Source organism: Semicossyphus pulcher, unplaced genomic scaffold (assembly GCF_022749685.1).
Source record: "Semicossyphus pulcher isolate SPU_LCO1_2020_fin unplaced genomic scaffold, fSemPul1.0.p SCAF_2, whole genome shotgun sequence".
Taxonomy (NCBI): domain Eukaryota; kingdom Metazoa; phylum Chordata; class Actinopteri; order Labriformes; family Labridae; genus Semicossyphus; species Semicossyphus pulcher.
The window spans coordinates 14,842,176-14,860,785 of NW_027211693.1; the positions used below are offsets into that span (position 1 = coordinate 14,842,176).

At 41.6% G+C, this 18,610-nt stretch overlaps 1 protein-coding gene across 1 annotated transcript in view; it reads left to right on the forward strand.

Annotated features, from left to right (window-relative positions):
* diaph2 (diaphanous-related formin 2) overlaps positions 1 to 18,610 on the forward strand; it is a 411,814-nt gene that overhangs the window by 225,999 nt on the left and 167,205 nt on the right. The window contains exons 19-20 of the mRNA XM_069669466.1: positions 1,214 to 1,315; positions 6,860 to 6,954. Of these exons, the coding sequence (XP_069525567.1) occupies positions 1,214 to 1,315; positions 6,860 to 6,954 (197 nt within the window). The remainder of the gene's footprint in view (positions 1 to 1,213; positions 1,316 to 6,859; positions 6,955 to 18,610) is intronic.

The following is an 18,610-nucleotide window of genomic DNA, read 5'->3' on the forward strand; positions in this document are numbered from 1 at the left end:
TGTCATTTGTTGACAGCAAGCACTGGAGTAAGGCAGGTGCCTTCAGCGTTCCTTCTTCCGGCTGCCCAGGAGATGTTGCCTCTTTGATTGTTTCTTCAAATATGCAAGGCGGCGCTTTGGGAGCAGATTGTTTGTTCTAGATTTCCTGGGAGACTCCCACCTTGGGCCTAAACAGAGCAGTTGTGATGATTAGCAGCAAAGTGTGCTGCCTCTCCCATAAGCCACTGGGAGGAGAGGGGAGGGGCTAAGGAATCTACTTTCTCATAATGCTGCTTCTTCTCTGTGAAGATAAATCATTTATATCTCCTTAGTATAATTACGGTTTGAGATGTTGATCTTTTGTTGTGCGCATGGACACCTGTGTTTTTGGAGCTCTTCGTGATTGAAGTGTAAGTGAGGAATAATACCAGCCAAAATGTGGTGTTTCCCCAGAGTGCAGACTCAATAATGTCTCCATTATGAAATCCAAGTTCCCTTCATTCTTGGGCCAATTTGTCTTTTGTGCTCAGTCATGTAACAGAGACTTAATGCCATTTTCTGGGATTGTGGGGGGTAACACAATTATCTCCTTGGCTCTAGCAAGTTGACAGAGAGGGCCTCGGGGAAGGAGCAGTGATTATCAACCATCTACCCACTGTCACAGTGACAGAAACGTTGGCACTTGCAAATAAATGAAGAGGGAGAAGACCTCAGAAGGACTGTGCTCTGAAGCTACAGACGATGATAATGAGCATTATGTGGTTCCAGAGTTATCTATCACATCCACCTTTCAACAGACGACATGTACAGAGGCCTTACGAATGAAAACTGAACACACACACCAGCTGAATGTAGGATGTGTCGCATGTTAATCTGCTTTAAAAGTTGCCCTTTGTTTTCTCCCTTTATAAAATAAAAGTTTTAAACAAAGACTGGTATGGAAACGATGGTTATTAATTGGTTAATGCCATCTGGTGCTGTCTTACCCATCTTGGTCTGTTAGCTTACATTTCAATATGCATAAATGTATTTGCATTCTAATGCTTGTAAATTATTCATTCCACTTTGTTATGGGACATATTGAGAGAAAATATGTATTTTGAATATCATGTAATTATAGAGCTGAGAGCAGTCAGTGTCGCATTTGAATAAATGGCATCTTGTTATATTATATATCATTTCCCAAACGTCGACTAAGTGTATCTCAAAATATTGTTTTTTTTTCTTCCTGCAGTGAAAAAAGACGTTAAAGACGAGACTGACGACAGAATGCAGCAATTCAAGAAAAAGGCCAAAGAGCTTCGCATCTTGGACTCCAAGACAGCGCAGAATCTCTGTGAGTATAAACTTTGATGATGTTTTAGTGTATTTTACACCCCATAACAACATGCTTTACGCCATTTATTCATGGAGCACGATAATCTTGTAGTGGTAATCTCAACGATCTCAGTTTCGTTCTCTGTGGCTGCACCTATGGTGATAAAAGGTAATTGCAGGAGAACACTCCCCAGATGCCATACTGTGTACTACATTGTACACAACCACAACCGGTTGGCTCCGGTTGTAACTCTTGATTTTCCTCGCTGACGGTCGCTTTTCTTTTTAGACTGTTTGCCTTCATCTGAGCGTAAAATGTGTTTCTTTTTCTTTGGATTTTCACTTATTTTTGAAGTTGTATCTGCAGTCATCGATCTTTTCTTTGATTGTTCAGCCATAATAGAGTACAGTTTACTCGCAACACTCGCACAGACCAGAAAAACAGCCGCTTAGCTACGCCTACCCTCTCTGGCAGACCAACCACTGCTGGCTGATGGAAAACGCGTCACTAATTGGGCGCCGCAGGTCGCCACCGACACCCGATCTGTAATACTGCAAATGCAAAGGCTTTCATCAGTGGGCCATAGGCTCAATCACCATTGTGTTACCTCATTTGGTGATAGATAGAGACTTAACAGACGTTTATTTACATGAAAATCTTTGAGATTATCAATTTAACCATGACCTTTAAGTCAGAAATGTCGGCGTTACTTCTACTTCTTCCCCACAAACAGAATCGTTCATGATGGGGGACACAAACAGTAGAAAACACTCAGCAGTGATAGTGTTTTACTGAGGCCTTTGGGGAAATGTTTCCTTGGCAGTTTTAAAGCGGTCACAAAAAGTGCATATAGATTGTGTCCAAGCTCTCCGTCTGTAATCATGTGTCAAGCAAATTCAGAACGGAGCACTAAAGCTACGTGTAGGTGTTTTGAATCCCCGATGGGGTTAGCGGGCTAAACGTTGAGTTGATACAGCATTTAACTTCACCTCTGAGCTTTCCTTTATTCTGCTGTGATGGATGGAAAGGTTTTTTGTTTGGGTGTCGTTTCAGGTTAGATGCAAATGTTGCCTTAGAATTTTACTAACAGCTCGACCCCTGCACCTTGTCTCCTCCATATGAACCTCCTTGATCCCAAATCCACAAAGCGTGTGTACGAATTCATTACACAAACAAATTGAGTGACTGCTGGCTAGTCGTGTTGGATCGGAGGGTAAGAAAAAAGTCTTTGGGATTTCATATGCGGCCTTGATATCCCTTATCTCTGAGACACAATGTAGATGATAACACCTCATGAAATAAACATGTCAAATGCTAAGATTGCATGTCACCTCACTCGTGTTTCCATGCCTTTCTTCTTTAAAGGATGAGCAGCGGGGTCTGGAAAATATATATTTATAGGTGGATGAATTTGTCTACACTCTGAAAAAGCGAACAAGAATGTCAAATAAGCAAAGGTGCGAGTGTACGTCAGACACATTAACAGCTATATGTGCCTCCTAACCAATCTCCTTCCTGTGCTGCATGGCGATATCTTGCCATGGTGGAGCGAGGCTTCACATTCTTGCATCTTCCATGAACAGAGGCCAGACGAACGAGTTCATCAGGCAAAATATTGGGGTCTGATGTCAGAAAGGGGCATCTGGCTCGAACATAAGGATAACACATTGAGGCGTCTGCGTGGCACTGTTTGTGTGCGCGCCTTTGCACATTTGAGTGCGTGCCAGCGTGCTCATGTCATTGCACTTGTGTATGGGCTGTGACAATGTTGATAGGTGTCACTGCCATCTTTGATTACAGCACCAGCAGATGGGCTCGGAATTTGGCAGGAAGCGGGAATAAGTGTAGAAAATCTCACCTCCAGAATGGCAATGGGTGGGAGGCATGTGGTCCTACGCTGCTACACAGCTCCCCCGAGCCGCCCTGACAACATCCTACAGTATCATAGATCATATTCACTGCCTGCTGCAGAGCCCACAACGCTCCCTTCTCAATTCTGATGCGTGTTAGTATTGAAGGTTCTGCGACAGGGACAGAATGAATGATTGTGATGTCTGCGCCACTTTATGTATTCTGGTATCATAATTATGCATACACACCGCTGTCTGATAAACTGTCTCCCTATCTGTCGGTCTACACACCAAACCTGCAGCCTTTACAATAAGCTGCAGGTGAGCGATCGACTGGTGGCTAAGCTCTGAATACAGAGAAGTACAGTTGTGGGAGATAAGATAAAAGCACAGACTACTTTTTGCAGTGAATAAAAGAAATACGCTGTGACTGTGATTGTACTCTGTGGATGATTGTATTACACTAGTCACTTGGTTATCAAAGCAGAGGTTGGACGGAAACATTAAACGAAAATTGTCTGCAGTTTTCTTTTTATCAGTAGATAAACCATTAAGTCGTGAGTGGAAAAAAGGAGCGCAAGAAGAGTGAGTAAAATGAAAAGAGTCTGTAAGAAGGTCAGAATTAGAACATCTAGCTCTTAAAAGAAGAGAGACAGGATATGATTCACTTTGGATAACTTGTTCGCCACTGCAGAGGAGCTGGACACTGATTTATATCATTAGCAATGGTTAGCGCTAATCGCCTCACAGCTCGAAGGTTCCTGGTTCGAATCCCGGTTACCGGTTGGAGTTTGCATGTTCTCCCCGTTCATGCGTGGGTTCCCTCCAGGTACTCCGGCTTCCTCCCACAGTCCAAAGACACGCCCGTTAGGTTCATTGGTGACTCTAAAGTGTGAGCATGATAGGTTGTCTGTGTCTGTGCCCTGTGGTTGACTGGCGATCAGTCCAGGGTGTAACGCCGCCTCTCGCGCAATGACAGCTGGGATAGGCTCCAGCCCCCCCGCCACCCTCAACAGGATAAGCGGGATAGATAATGGATGGATGGATCTGTAAATCATGTGTTGCCTTAAAGGAGAAGTTCTGTATTAAACCTGGGCCCTATTTTGACAAATGTGGGTGTCGAAATGACTCATAGGGACAAAAACTCTTGGAATTGGTCAAGTAGATGGCCTCCGATGTAGGCCGCAGTGGCTGCAACATAACCCAAGGGGAATTGCGCCCGATCAAAGTACATCCACTGTGCTCGTTTTTACCACCGACAGGCTCAAATTGTTACTCCAGGTGTCCAACAACATTCCAGAAATGATCCCTACAAAGGTCGTCCTTTTTCTAAAGAGTAAGATCCTTTTTGTGTAACCACAAACAGAAGTCTCCCTCTGAAATCTCACGGTTGGTGAGATGTTACCTGAAAAGGACATTGGAAACGTGAGTTAGAGTTCATTATGAGCCTGTCAGTTGCAAAAACAAGCACTTTTAGTGGACGTACTTTGATTGGGCACAATTTCCTCTGGATTATGTTGCAGCCATTGCAGCAGTATCGCAGCTACAGCGGAGGCGTCTTCTGGACAGATTCCAAAAGTTTTCGTTCCTATGAGTCATTTCGACAGATGAATTTGTAAAAATAGGGCCCGGGTTTAAAAATACCGAACTTCTCCTTTAAGAAGAACAGGAGCAGAATCTAGTTTTCAGAATGTTATATCATGTAAGCTATCTTGAATGCAGAGGCTACAGCCTTCGATGCACTGATCGCAGGTTCCACTCCTGGTCTGTGTTCATTCGGTGCATGTCATCTCCCACTCTCTCCTCCCCACATTTCCTTTCTCTTCAGCTGTCTCATATAATAAAGGCAAAAGCCATAAAAAAAAAAAAAAGCAATAAGGGCAGAACTCCTGGAAAAGCAAACTTCCCCAGAAGTTGTAAGATGTTTAGAAAGCCAGTGGAACCCCAGCAGAAAAGTAAACTTTCTTTTAAGTCATAAAAAACACCCTCAAGAGAAAATTAAGTTGCTTGGAAATGTAAAAATCAATACAATATGTTTATGTATTTTTGTTCAATGATTTCTGTTAGAGCTACAGAGGGAAACTTAAACTTGTTTTGTGGAAGTTTTGGCAGGTCAAAAGTGTATGTGTGCACTGGGACTTATATATGTTGTTTTCCAAAATGTTGATAGTAAGACGTTTTGTAAACGCTCATGCTATTAGGTGACTCATGAAGCAAAGACCCTTCCAAATGCAGCAACTTATGTAAAGTAGAATAATTCTGTTATGTAAAACTATATTCATACAAAACGGTTTGGTGTCCCACTCACCCTCAGCTTGCCAAACATATCTGAGTTGCAACTGTGGAAAAAAAAATTAGAAGGCCTTTCTCTCCACGATTGCTTAATAGATGACAGTAAAATGTCGCTGCCCCTCTGTGCACCTCCACCAAATATAGCTCAGTGCTCCTGAGGAAAGTGTCAGAGCTGATTTTAGCGCGTTGATATGCAGGTGCAGTTTTTTGCACCATCTATTGCATTGTGCAGCATTAGCACGCCTGCACCACATTTGGCTCCGTTTGGTTAACATTCAGCCAGGAACTAACAAACAGGTGCAAGTTTGACCACATCCATCACTGACATATGGGGGCCCTGCTAGATGGCATTAAAGTTGGATTTTCAGACTGTCACTCCTTAACTCACCTGTATCTACCTTAGTTTGTAACTTACAATACGTCCCAGGATTACTTATGACAAGCCTCCCCCAGGAGGAGCTTGTGCCCAGCTGTTGCTTTCATATGAGGGGGATGTGTAGGACAGTTTGAAGACACACGAACAAATGTATACCAGGTAAACAACAAATGAGGATGCCATGTACCCTTTGAAAAAAAATGCACCTGAATTCATGTTTATGAAGAACAAAATTACATGTATATATCAAACAAATAGAATATGGATAAAGGATAAGACTATATGGCACAAGTTCAGAGGCATGATAAATCTGACATTGCAAAGCCAGAATGGTAAACTTTAAGTGAATAAAAGTACATCATGTTTCATGGCTATGTTGTGAGTAAAAGCAGTAAATAGTCTGTGTAACAATTAGTAATAGACTGTGAAGAAGAAGGGAAAAAATAGATGCTCTGCCTCTCTGTTTGTTGCGCGTCAAACACAGACATCAGGTCCCACTGTTGCAGCGGTATAGCAGCTGTTGAGTCACTCTCCTCCAACTCATTACCAAACATCCACCTGTGACTTCCACCTGGATACACCATCAGCTCCAATTTCCACTGTGGGCACCCCACCTGCAGAGTGAAACACCCACGAGGATGTCCCCCGAGGCGGATTCAGTGTACCTCTTTGTATCCACCCAAACAAAACAGTGTAGCCGTCCAATATGGCACAATTACCGCCACCGAAAGTGCAACTAACACTCTGCTTTATTTTTATTTTTTTGTTCACTTTTATAAACAAGAAATGGTGTTTCTTTTATATGTTTCACTGTGTCCGCTAAATCTTGATGTTTCCCTCCCCAATTTCTGTCAGGGTGACACACACCATCCCGTTGAAGGGCAGAAAGTGTATTAGTTTTTCCAAGTGACAAGTTAGGTCTGTGGTCATTTTGTTTGAGGAGCGATGAGTGCTGAAATGTCTCTTTGAACCCGGCGGTCTAATAAAAAAATAGAAAAAATAAAAAGTAGAGGAAATGACTCTCTTCTCTCTCCATCACAACAGCAATTTTCTTGGGCTCGTTCCGCCTGCCTTATGAAGAGATCCGGGACATTGTGCTGGAGGTAGACGAGGAAAGACTGAGCGAATCACTCATCCAGGTAAGACCGATGTTCACTGCGGTGTGTTAGTTCTTTCACTCGCACACACGCTTATTTTTACCCTCTGAAAAATGTGTGCACTTGTGTGTTTGTGTCAGAGAGGGACAGACTTTCTCTACACGTTCACATAAAAAGACAATTTTTAAATTCCAGTGTCTGGGCGACCCCATTTTAAAGCAGGTACAGTCTGTTTTTGGCACCAGCTAGTCTCCTCATTCTGATGTGGACCACAGAGACCCCCCATTCATCTTCTTATAATGGATATTGAAGGACAAGGCTTGGCAAAGTCTCCCTAACTCCACCCTCCTTTCCTCTTGCCTTTGTCTTAAACCATAATTGATGAGCTTTCTAAAGGCTACTTGTTTTTTGTTTTCATTTTATTTCTGTTTTTCTTCTCCCAGAAAGCATTAATTAAAAACAAGGCGGGTGTATCTGAGGTGAAAATGCATCACTGGGCAGCATGAGCCTCAATTGCACTATTTTCTTTTTTCTCACACTGTCCTTGTGAGAGACACTAAAGCAGTCCTGCTGTTTATTGTTTCTGTTTTATCTCAGAGGAAGGAGGCGTAAACAGCAAATAACACATTTCAATATCATCTTAAAGTGAAGCACTGTGTTGTGTGCAGGCAGAGGGAAGCATTTAAATATAGCTTGCAGGCTAAAGTCCAGAGGTCTTCCATGATAAAAAAACGCCACCCTTGTACTGATATATATGTCCTTTCCCACATGGCTTATCAACAAACTCCTGTGCAGGAGCTCGTCTGCTGCCTTCCCCGCTGCTTGGATCCCAGACACTAGTAAAAGGTGGTGAGGCAATATATATTTAGATGGGGCCTATCTAGAGAGCTTCCCTGCAGGACTATTATTTTGAGCTCTGATAACCTTTAATTGGCTGGCAATCTGGCAGAAATTACAGACTGTGCGTTATGAGATGGCAGACCCCCTCTGCCTTGTGAAGGAGAAAGGAAGTTAAGGTGTTGACCTTTTCCAACCTTCAGCCTTTCTGCAGCAAAGCAGAAATAGTGTATAACTGCCAGCAGGGCAGCTGCGTCCCCGATACATCCCCACCAGGGCCGTTTTGCACACATCACCAGGCACACTGCTGGACCGGTTTACAATAGTCTGGTCGGGTAGTAGGAAAAATAACAACTTCATTCGCCATCAAACAGCCGAAATCGACCTTGACAAGCTAGCTTGGAAGCTTGTGAATAGTCAACAGCCTGCACTCTGAATAGTTGAAACTCTTTTGTCCATTTTCTCAAGGTGTTTGGTATCTCAACAACATTTGCATGGCACCGATAAAGAGAGTAATTGAAAAATAAAGGCTAAACATGACAAACAGAGAAGAAAAAAGCTCCGATTTTACTTTCGGTTCTTCTTGTTCACCCAGAAAAAGTGTTTGTGAATCAGTGGTGTTAGGGATTTGAGAAGTATTCAGGCCTACGTGACAAAAATATAAGTTTTTTTTTCCAAATACAAACACCTACTTGTAAGAGTTTGTTACTCGCCCCTTCTACTAAATTCAGGACAATAAGGCTGCTTGAAGAAAAAAGAAAGGCTCAACAAGGCCCAAGAGAGCAAGTGTGTGAGTCAGCATAAGCATCTGGGAGCAGAGCTAATGTCACCAAATCCAGGGGGGAGGCTGGGGGACCAACTGAGTTAACTTATCGGGGCAGAAGGCACCAACATCTGGCAAGCGTGTCATTGCTGGTTAGTTAACGATGCTAAAGACAGTGTGAGGCCGGGACCGGACAATTAGGATAACACCCTAAAGAAAAATGTTTGTTTACTTCCAATACACCAGGTCAGTGTTCCCCCTCCTTCTAGTGTCATGTTCTTTTTATACAAGCTAGAATTTCTCCATTTAAATTGAGTATTTAATGTTCATCGAAAAATCCTTATTATTGTTGAACCTCTTAATTTCACAATAATTTATCAAAACACATTTTAATATACTAATGTAGTTTTGCTTTTATCAACATTTTACAATGCTAGTGTATTTACAATAACTGGATCACTTTGGATCAAAACAGAAAAGAAAATCATCTTTCTAATAAACAAGCATTACAATATTGCTTTTTTAAAGGGGGCTAATATTAAGCTTTATATTTCACTCTGTGATACCTCCGGTTAATTTACAGTTAAAAAAACATTTTCTGCAGCCTCTGCCTGAAACCACTCAGTCAGCTATGTCCCCTTAAGAAACCCCGCCCCTACAAGCCCATTTTCTTCTGATTGGCCAGCTCTCTGTGATGTCACAGTGCAGCGTGTAGAAAAAACTGTGTGAAACCTGGAGTTCACAGCAGCCTGCAGACTGAGCTGAGAAACCTGGGGATTGCTCCAACATACTTTTACCTTATAACATGATATATATGTCTTAAATTGTGAAACATTATAATACCCCCTCTTTAAGGTTTTAATGATTCTTAATTTTCGTGCATATTTTACTGGCTTGCAATGAACTTCACTTGCAGTCTACAGTATGTTATATCTGTATCTGAAGGTTGGCGGTTCGATCCCCAGCTCCTGAAGTGTACTTGTCGAAGTGTCCACTGTAACACTAAACCCCAAATTGCTCCCAAAGGAATCGCCTCTGGTGTATGAATGAGTGTTAATGGTTATATCCTGATCCTGTTTGAATTTTACTTCTCATGAAAGAAAACTGAAAACTCTTTTCTTCTGCTTGTGTTTGATGGACAGCCCAATTTGCTCACAGGCTTCTTAAAACAGTATAAACATTTTCTGCCTCGACATAATATCGTCTGAATAAAAAATAAATGAATACAGGAAACTTTGACTTGTATGAAAATGTCCCTGATTGTATTCTTGGCCAAACTTCCTGTTGAAATAAGAGTCAGATGATTATGGAACAAAATGATGCAGAAATGAGCTCACAGACTAAACACTGAAGCGAGTGACACGCCTGAGAAATACAGCTCGAGCTGTACAGAGGCAGCAAAGGGAAGCAAAGAGACTTCCTGCTGGGTGACACAGTCCTGAGTGTGGGCTCCATCTGCACAGTGCTCATCTACACTCATTATGCTGATTAATCACTCTACACCACCCACTTTCAGCCACACGCCAATCACCATTTATCCACATGGACAACTGCACACACACACACACACACACACATACACACAGAGTGGGAAGATGTGCCTGCATGGCTTGGGCAATGCTAAAAGGAAATGCCTGCCATCTTGCTAATGTTAGAAGGAGTGGGAGATTGTGTGCACCAAAAGTAAATAAATACTGGAGTTGAAATGGTGAAAGAAAGGACAAAGGAAACCTCTTTGAATAAAGGGAATATGCGCGATGAAACACAGTATATTCCCTGCAATCAGCTCTTTAACTGTTACAATGTTATTCTTAATGTCAGTTAAGACAATTTAAACATATAAAAAAGGCTTATTATTTGAACAGTAGTGTCTTAAAGCACCATTAGAGCAATTCAAAGTGCTTTACACAGTTAAAAACAGCATTTCAAAGAAAAGTGACATTAGGCAAAAATAACACATTAAAATACAGAATACAAAAAATATTAAAATATACAATTAGGTCTGGTCAGAACAACGCAACATAGACTAATCCGGCGACCAAATTGTATGTAGCTCCATCTTGTGTAGCCGCCATACTGCGGTGGCCACTCCGTGTCTGCTCCTGCCTGCTGACTGTGACGGCAGCATACATAGTAAAGATGTGAGACTGCTGCCTCCAGTGAAGTTACCTTCATCAAGCGATCCTAACATTATTTAGATTTTACATATTAAACATCGGTTACAACGACAGCCTGATTACATAATGGAGAAATGGAGAAAAACTAGATCATCTGCCACATGTTTGTGATGAAAGTTGTGTAATATAACGTTTTTCTACTAGCTAGTTAGCTTAATCATTAACAGCTGCACTTAATCTTCACAGATTAGTTACACCGGCTAATGCAGCTGGTCTGTAATGATTCCATGCAGCTCTTACTTGATTGTCCTAACCAGCTAGTAGAGGAATGTTATATACATGATAATTTCATTAATCACCCGGCAATAAACAACAAAATTCTGTCTACAGGTCACTCAGAGAGGGCCGAAAGTCTGCAGTAATAATAATAATAATAATATAATAATTTAATTATTTCCGATCCTCTGCGCGGCCAGTGAATCTATGTAGAGCGTCCGGTCTCATACGGGGGGACTCTTCATGACGTAAAGCCATGTGTTGTGCTCTTTTTTTTCCAAAGTTAAAGTTGGTCACGACTGTTAGAGCAGCCGATGACTCCACAGGCTCTTCCCGATGTCCTTTGCATGTTTGTCAAAAGTAACGTTACACAGAAAGTAACTGTAAAAGTGCAGATGTTGTGGGGAGACGCCACCTCAGTCATGGCGGCTTGTCAACTTCCGGTAATATCCGGATCAGTTTATACTGTATGCTTAGGCTTAAGTCTGCTTAATTATAACTCGTCAGTTATAATTTTTCTTTAGTTCTCACAATGCCCTGAATTCTTTTCTCATTGGTCCTGGACCCTGGAGTCCCAGGCCGTGTCTACACGTACACGGGTATTATTGAAAACTGAGTTTTTGCCTCCTTCGTTTCCAAAAAAAACCCGTCCACACAAGCACAGTTATAAAAAATCCCTGTCCAAACAAAAAAGCAAAAACACAACAGAAACACTGCCATGAGAATGCAACACCAACAGGCAGCGATATAACCCAATCATGCAAAGAAGAAGAAGAATCGTGGCCAGACAAAAGTCCGAAAAAATCTATCCCGACGCCTCTGTTCCTCAATGTAGTAGACGAGTAACTGTACATACATGTTTAAACAACTAAAAAGTCTTGTTAAGCATCACTGTTTTTGTCACGTCCATCATTTTGCAAGGAATGTCGCCTTATTAGTGGCGCGTCACCATGGAGATAACGACGCACAGCCTGACGTCACAAGCCAAAAATGCTGACAATGTTTACCTTGTCTCCGCGGAAACAGAGTTTCTAAAAGTCTTCACCATGGCTGGAGTTTACAAAAGATCAGTTTTCAGTGACCTAAAATGTTTTTGTGTGGACGAAAGGTCAAAAGGCAGAGAAAAATCTACGTTTTGATAAAATACCTGTGTACGTGTGGACATGGCCCCAGACTCCTACCAAGGTTATGGAATTCCCAAAATGCTTTAATACCCAGAACCTCAGTTCTCAAACCTAAAGAACATAAGAAGAAACATAAACAGTGCAAAACTTAGCTCAGTTTAAAATTGTTCCTTTTCATTATTTTTCAAAAAACATTGACAAGCGAGCAAGCGGGGAAATTGACAAATGGAAGGAATAGTGGAAATGGAAGGAATCAAGGAAGCAAGAGGTGTTCATAATGCATCTAAAACTCTGTAACTCAATCTTATTATCTTCCTTCTCCGTCGACATGTCTAATGTAATGATTTGTCAGCAGAATGTGGCAGTGTGCTGGCCTTGAAGCACCCCCTCCAATGTGTCACCCTGGCAGAGCGGATAGATAGGAGTTGATTGGCTCTCCTTATTCTGCATTAGGGCCCATCAACGCCTCGGAGATGATGTACACATCCCTGAATGCTGGCAGACAGTCCCCGCTCTCACCATTCATCCAGACTACATATGAATCTTTGCAATTTCGCACGCCTATTTTCATCTCCATGCACCCTGCGTACAAACATACGTACAGTACATGCAAATGGATAGACAATGTCAGATACCCCCTCTGTCTTCTCGTGCCTGCACAATTCTGTCATTTATCATCCAACCAATAAATGTGTGCAAGGTCCAAGCACGTGCACACACACACACACACATGCACTTGTTTGCATGCAATCACTGAATCTTTCTATCTCATTTGCTCACAATATTCATGCTGCTGGTGGACAGAGGTCACTTTTGTCTATCAGGTCAGCTTCATCAAATTCAGAAAGACATCAGAGCCACCCCACTACCCTACCCTGTATAATAATGAGATGAAGAGGACAATGAAAGACAATAATGATCGTTGGCTCTGTGAAAACAGATTGCGCCTCAGAAGGCTTGGCAAAGGTCTGCTTTTAAGGGGGCAGACAGTCTGACAAAGCTATTCATTGCTATTGTTGGCTCGCAACAGAAGCAGCAAGGGATCGCTGTGTAGACATTGTTTGTGCGGGAAAGAGTCATGCATGTGCTCTCTGAGCTTTAGGGCCCTGATTGCATTATGTGTGTGTGTGTGTTTGTGTAGGCTCTACAGGATGTCCAGCACCCCTAGTTCTTTTGGCACCCTTGCTAAGTGCATATTCTACCTAACTCCCATTGTTTAAATCATGACAATGCTTTGCCCATGTCCCGGCTGTTATTGACACAAGTTAGCTCTCCTTTGGTGTTTTAATTTCTCCAAAACGTCCCTCGTCACTCCAGGGAGAAGGCTTAAATGGCATAATGATGGTAGTTGGTCCGCTGCCCTTACAGTTCCTGCCAATGGAACAGAAGGAGGCCAAACAATGACTAGATTATTAATAAGCACTTGTAAACTTGAATAGTTTATGGTGTAATCAGCTGGTAGACATGCAGGGGGCTGCTCATAATAGTTCACTGGCAAGGTCGCTTTGATGTAAAAGGCCAAAAGCATAATTGAAGAGTGTCTCTACATTTATTTATTACCATATTACTTGTGTTTCAACCGTCGCTACTTCCTTTACATTTTTTTAAAGGGGTGGCTGTGGCTTCGCGGTAGAGTTGGTTCCTCTGTCAATCGGAAGGTTAGGGGTTTGATCCCTGGCTGCTGTAGTCCACGTGTCGAAGTCCTTGGGCAAGACACTGAACCCGACATTGCTCCCAAAGGCATAGTGAATATAGTGATAGAATGTGCATAGATCCCGATTGGTCATCAGTGTGTGAATGTGAGTGTGAAAAGAGTGAATGTGACAGTGGAGTAAAAGTGCTTTGAGTTGTCTGTTGACTAGAAAACCCTAACCCTAACCCTAACCCTAGTTCGCGATCAGAATTTGTCCAGCCGCACATTATTCTAGAGCCACATCTCATCATTAGATCAAAGATGAGTGAAAGCATTACAGAAACGTTCAGTGACAATGGAAAGAAATGCACACAAAATGACATACACTGTTTTGGTATTATATGAACATGTCATTCATTTTTGCAATGTTCCAGCTAAGAGAGCGAGAAATCACTTAATGGTACCTCTGCTTACTTAAGTTGTGTTCAATCAGAATTAATTTGTTATGCAATGAATCCTTTTCACTCTAAGTCAGTGAGATTTGTTATATTGAATTACTGTTTGCTCCACGAGAGTAGTGACACTTCAGACCAAATAACTTCCCTTACTTCAATGCCACTTTATTCGATTGGGATTCACTTCCTATGGCACGTGAAAACTCATATTAAGCCGGCCCGTCGCAACAAAAAAGCAAGAAAATCCTTTTTTCCTATTGTAGGAATGGTCCCTGGAAAATTGTTAAATAAGTTCAAGTGGCTGACAATGTTGTTATTGTTGTATTACACATGCTCTACAATCTCTTAGAGGAATGAGTCCAAAGGCGTTGTAAGGAAGATTTCTTACTTACTGTAGGAGGGATTAAGTGGTATTGGTTTCCAAGAATTTAGATTAATGCTCAGCGAGTGCACTCTCCAAGCTCTCCAAGCTTCTTCTTTTGTCTTGCCACTTTTTTTTCCCTATTCTTCCACAATATTTTGGCTGGACTAGTATGCGCTCCCTCGTTGCTTAATTGGCACATCTTAGGGAATTGTTCTTTGTGATTACGGTTGACAAATTCTTAAATTTCCAACAATACATGCCTACCCTCATCCAATGCCCCCCAAGGCAATTGTAGCTTTTTTTAAGTTTAATAAGCTTTTCTACCTCCGTGGTGCAGAAACAGGCCGTGGTTGCTCATACCGTATATATATAAATAGCAGTTTGCAGAGTCCGTGTGATGTCCAAGTATAGCCCATTTCAAATTTAACCATGTCACATCAAAGCTCATCACTATAGTGACCCCAGTGGATCAGGGCTCATATAAAAGCACAAAGGGATGTATTTAGTGTTGGCAACATAACTTTGCTACTGAAGTTTAAAAGTTACATCAAATTATTTGCAGTATGTTTGAGCTTTTTGGGAACAAGGATTTTCAGTCCACCGAACCTACTACATCTGTATGTTCATGTGTGGGTGGTGGGTGGATAGAGGGACATTAAAAGTAGTAGTCCACATACCTTGTAACTCTTGAGTTAGTTATTGTAACTAAAGCTTGAACTCTAATTTTTGTAGTGCTCAAAAGCGATTGAAAATTGGTCTTGATACATCTTCAAAACAATTTTCTAAGATCTCTGTCTTCTTCTTGGAATTGACCACATTCTGATGTGGTTTTGTCTCAGAAAAAGACAACTTTGAATTATATTTCAAGACCAGTAAAGACCAATCAATTGAACTGTCATGAAGACATCTTAACTGTTTCTGTGGGTGATTTTTAGGGACCCACAATATTGGATTTTTTACTGATATTTTCCAACCCTTTTTGCCGATTGCAGATTTTGCTACCGATATGTTATGCACATATTTTTTTTCAACCTAATTGCAGAGAACATCAAGTCTCCCCTGTAGTGGAATTGCTATCATGCCTACTGTTATTGTAGTGGCCCACTGGCAGATTCTTGAGATGGGCGCTTACATTTGTAGTGTTGAATGAATGAGATTTGTCCCCTCCTCGCATGACCGATGCTGAGCAACCTTTGCAAATAGCAAACTTGCTGTCTGTTTCGGAAACTTTGAAAAACTGCCTTACTGCAGACATCTTCAACCTTCTTCACGCTTGACAGAAGAGGCGTGGTGAATGCAATGCAGAGTATGTTGTAGCATACGCTGCTGTTCTATTGCCGGAAAATATCGGCATAAAAATGACGACGCTGATGTGTAATTTTCCTAATCTGCAGACACCGATAACATGCTGATAATATCCCAAGTGATTTTATTGGAATGTGATGGTTCCAGATTGGCTTGACTTGGTGTCAATCCCTAAATGTCTTCGCCTTATCTAAATCTTGATACACTATAGTCTTTGTCAAGACTCGGTCTCTGTTTAGGTGGTCTTGACTTCTACACTATTAAACATTTCATGTAACACTGATAAAATGATTATGCACTAATTCAGGACTATAGGCTTAAGGTGGCCTGAGCCATCAGTGCTCAATTCCCATACATAGACATAGATACACACATAGACTGAGCATACATTTCAAACAAAGAGAAAGAACAGTTTTGTAGGCTGCTGCAGATCATCTCTTTATTCCCACCCTCACCCAGAACACGCCATGTGATCTGGCTGCCTGAAATTAGGGAGTCATCACTAAATGTTTAAACACGCCCCGTTTTTTGGTGTGTGTGGTAAGCTAACTCTCGTCAGCGAATGATACGGCCCTTGGGGCTTGTTTTGCGGAATATCAGAGTGCCTTCTTAATGTTTAATGTCTGCCAATGTATTTTATATTACCCCATCTCCTTTTCAAAAGGAAATGCTAATGACTAACACTGCACCGCCACTATTCATTTCTAATTAGTATTGCCCTATGTTGTGTGCAAATGGACTGGTAAGAATATCAAAGGCGTGCAGGGAAGTGTCCAGTGTCTCTGGTATTTAAACTCAGCATGTTTTAATGAGTTAGTGCGCACATCATTTTGAACACTCATCGGATGACATATCAGGCCTTTTAAGTAAACAGTGGGAAACATTTGTATTCATTATATGATTCAGGGTGAGTGGTATGATATTATTTAATAAAGATATAAAACACAATTTTGCACGTCCTGAGTCAGCATGGGAATATAGTATGTCAGCGACAAAATGATGCAGTATTGCATAAGAAATATGGTGGAGCAGGAATTAATGTCACAGCATGTCACGTGTAGTCATATTATTTCTTATGTAAGGACATATTGATGTGACAGACCACCACCTGTTTGAAATATATTTCATCTTCACGGTCCTTGAGCTTTTTATTTCAACATAATTGAAGTAGTGATTTAGATGGGAAGAGTGAGAGGGCTTCTTGTACCTAACTGCAAGTTATTATACAGCATCTCTTGGATGTCTGTTTTGCTCTCTGCACTTATGTTGATTCAATACATGTTTACTTCCAATAAAGTGAAAATGGAGCGTCTAACTTTTTGTATACAGACACTTATTTTAGAGCTTATTTCCTGTGGCTTCAATATCAGGAAATTAATTTCTTCAGCTGTTTTTCTCTTACAAATAACTTATTAATATTATAAGATAGGGCCTGTGACCACTAATGTCATCTTTTGAGCTGGCAGCGCCTTGCTCTACAAAATCAACCCTGTGCAGCGTTATCAGCGCTCAGCATCCTGAGCATCCAAAAATGCCCTCCATGTCAGCTGTTTGAAAATAGTTGAACACTGCTCCTCAGTGTCACTTCTCCCTCACCGACCAATCAAAATCAAGAAGAGGCAGGTTCTGATATCTACTTTGTCATCAACAATGGTGTAGGAGAACCTAATCTTGGCGGTCAGTGACACCAACACTCGTTTTTTCGAGGATACAATTTCCAGGTGTAGAGCTGCTGAGTTTTCTCTCTCTGTAAAATGTCCTTTAATAAAAGCAAATATTAAGCATACAGAGCAATTTAAAGCAGACTTAACTGTCACTACTGAGGGGAAGCGAAAGTGCCATGAGAAAGCTTTTGTAACCTAGCAACAGTAAGCGCCAGTGAGAAGCCCTCTGAAATTGAGGTTGTGGGTGCTGCCTGTGCAGAAAACTGCCATCAGTGGACACAGGCCCTTATTGATTTTTGCAGTGAATGTCTCCTTTCCCCACGAAGTTAAATGTGTTGATTTATCAATAGGATTTTGATCCCTAGATGATCATGCAGGTGTGTTTTATGTAATATATATGGAGTTCATACTATGGGTTGAAACTGTACATAGTGGCTGTCATCTTAGAGGGGATGACTGTCAAAGCTAAGGAAGCTAAAGAGGTTTAATTCTGCTGTGACTACTTTTTTTTCTCCTCTTAAGCCACATGAACGCAAATAAGTGAAAAAAAATAACATACCATACCTGCCATTATTTAAGAAATAATAATGCTCTCTTTCTTTTAAGTAGTTGCAAATTACATACAGTATTGTGCCACATACAACCCTTACACACCCTGACTGGGTTGTCTCACAGTAAATAGCATCGGTGTCAGCTTTCGGCTTTGCACCACTTCTCTTCACCTCGCCATGGCAACAACCTTTCCCGCCAAGGTCTCACAGGACTCTTTCGTACTAGCCTTGCTTGTTATTATTGTTTATCTCTCATGTCAATCACCCAGATCACCACGATGCTCATCCATATGCATGGGCCCATCATTACACGTTGTAGCCCATTGGCTGCAGGGTCTGGCAGTGCCCGTGCCAGCCTTTGTTCTCTGCTGTAACAACAGGTGATTGTAGCAGCCTGGCACATCGCTGGGCATCATTTGCATGGTGTAAAAAGTGCACATGTGGGGCAAGGCGATAAGTGTGGCTGTGCACTGGGCCTGTTGGATTAGAGCTTAAGCAGGAGAAGCGGGGTCTCCCTCGGGCTTAATTGTGGTGTATTTTGGCACACAGCACATAACTCTCTTCTCCATCAAATGCTAATTTAACAATGAAATGTGAAATGCATTATGC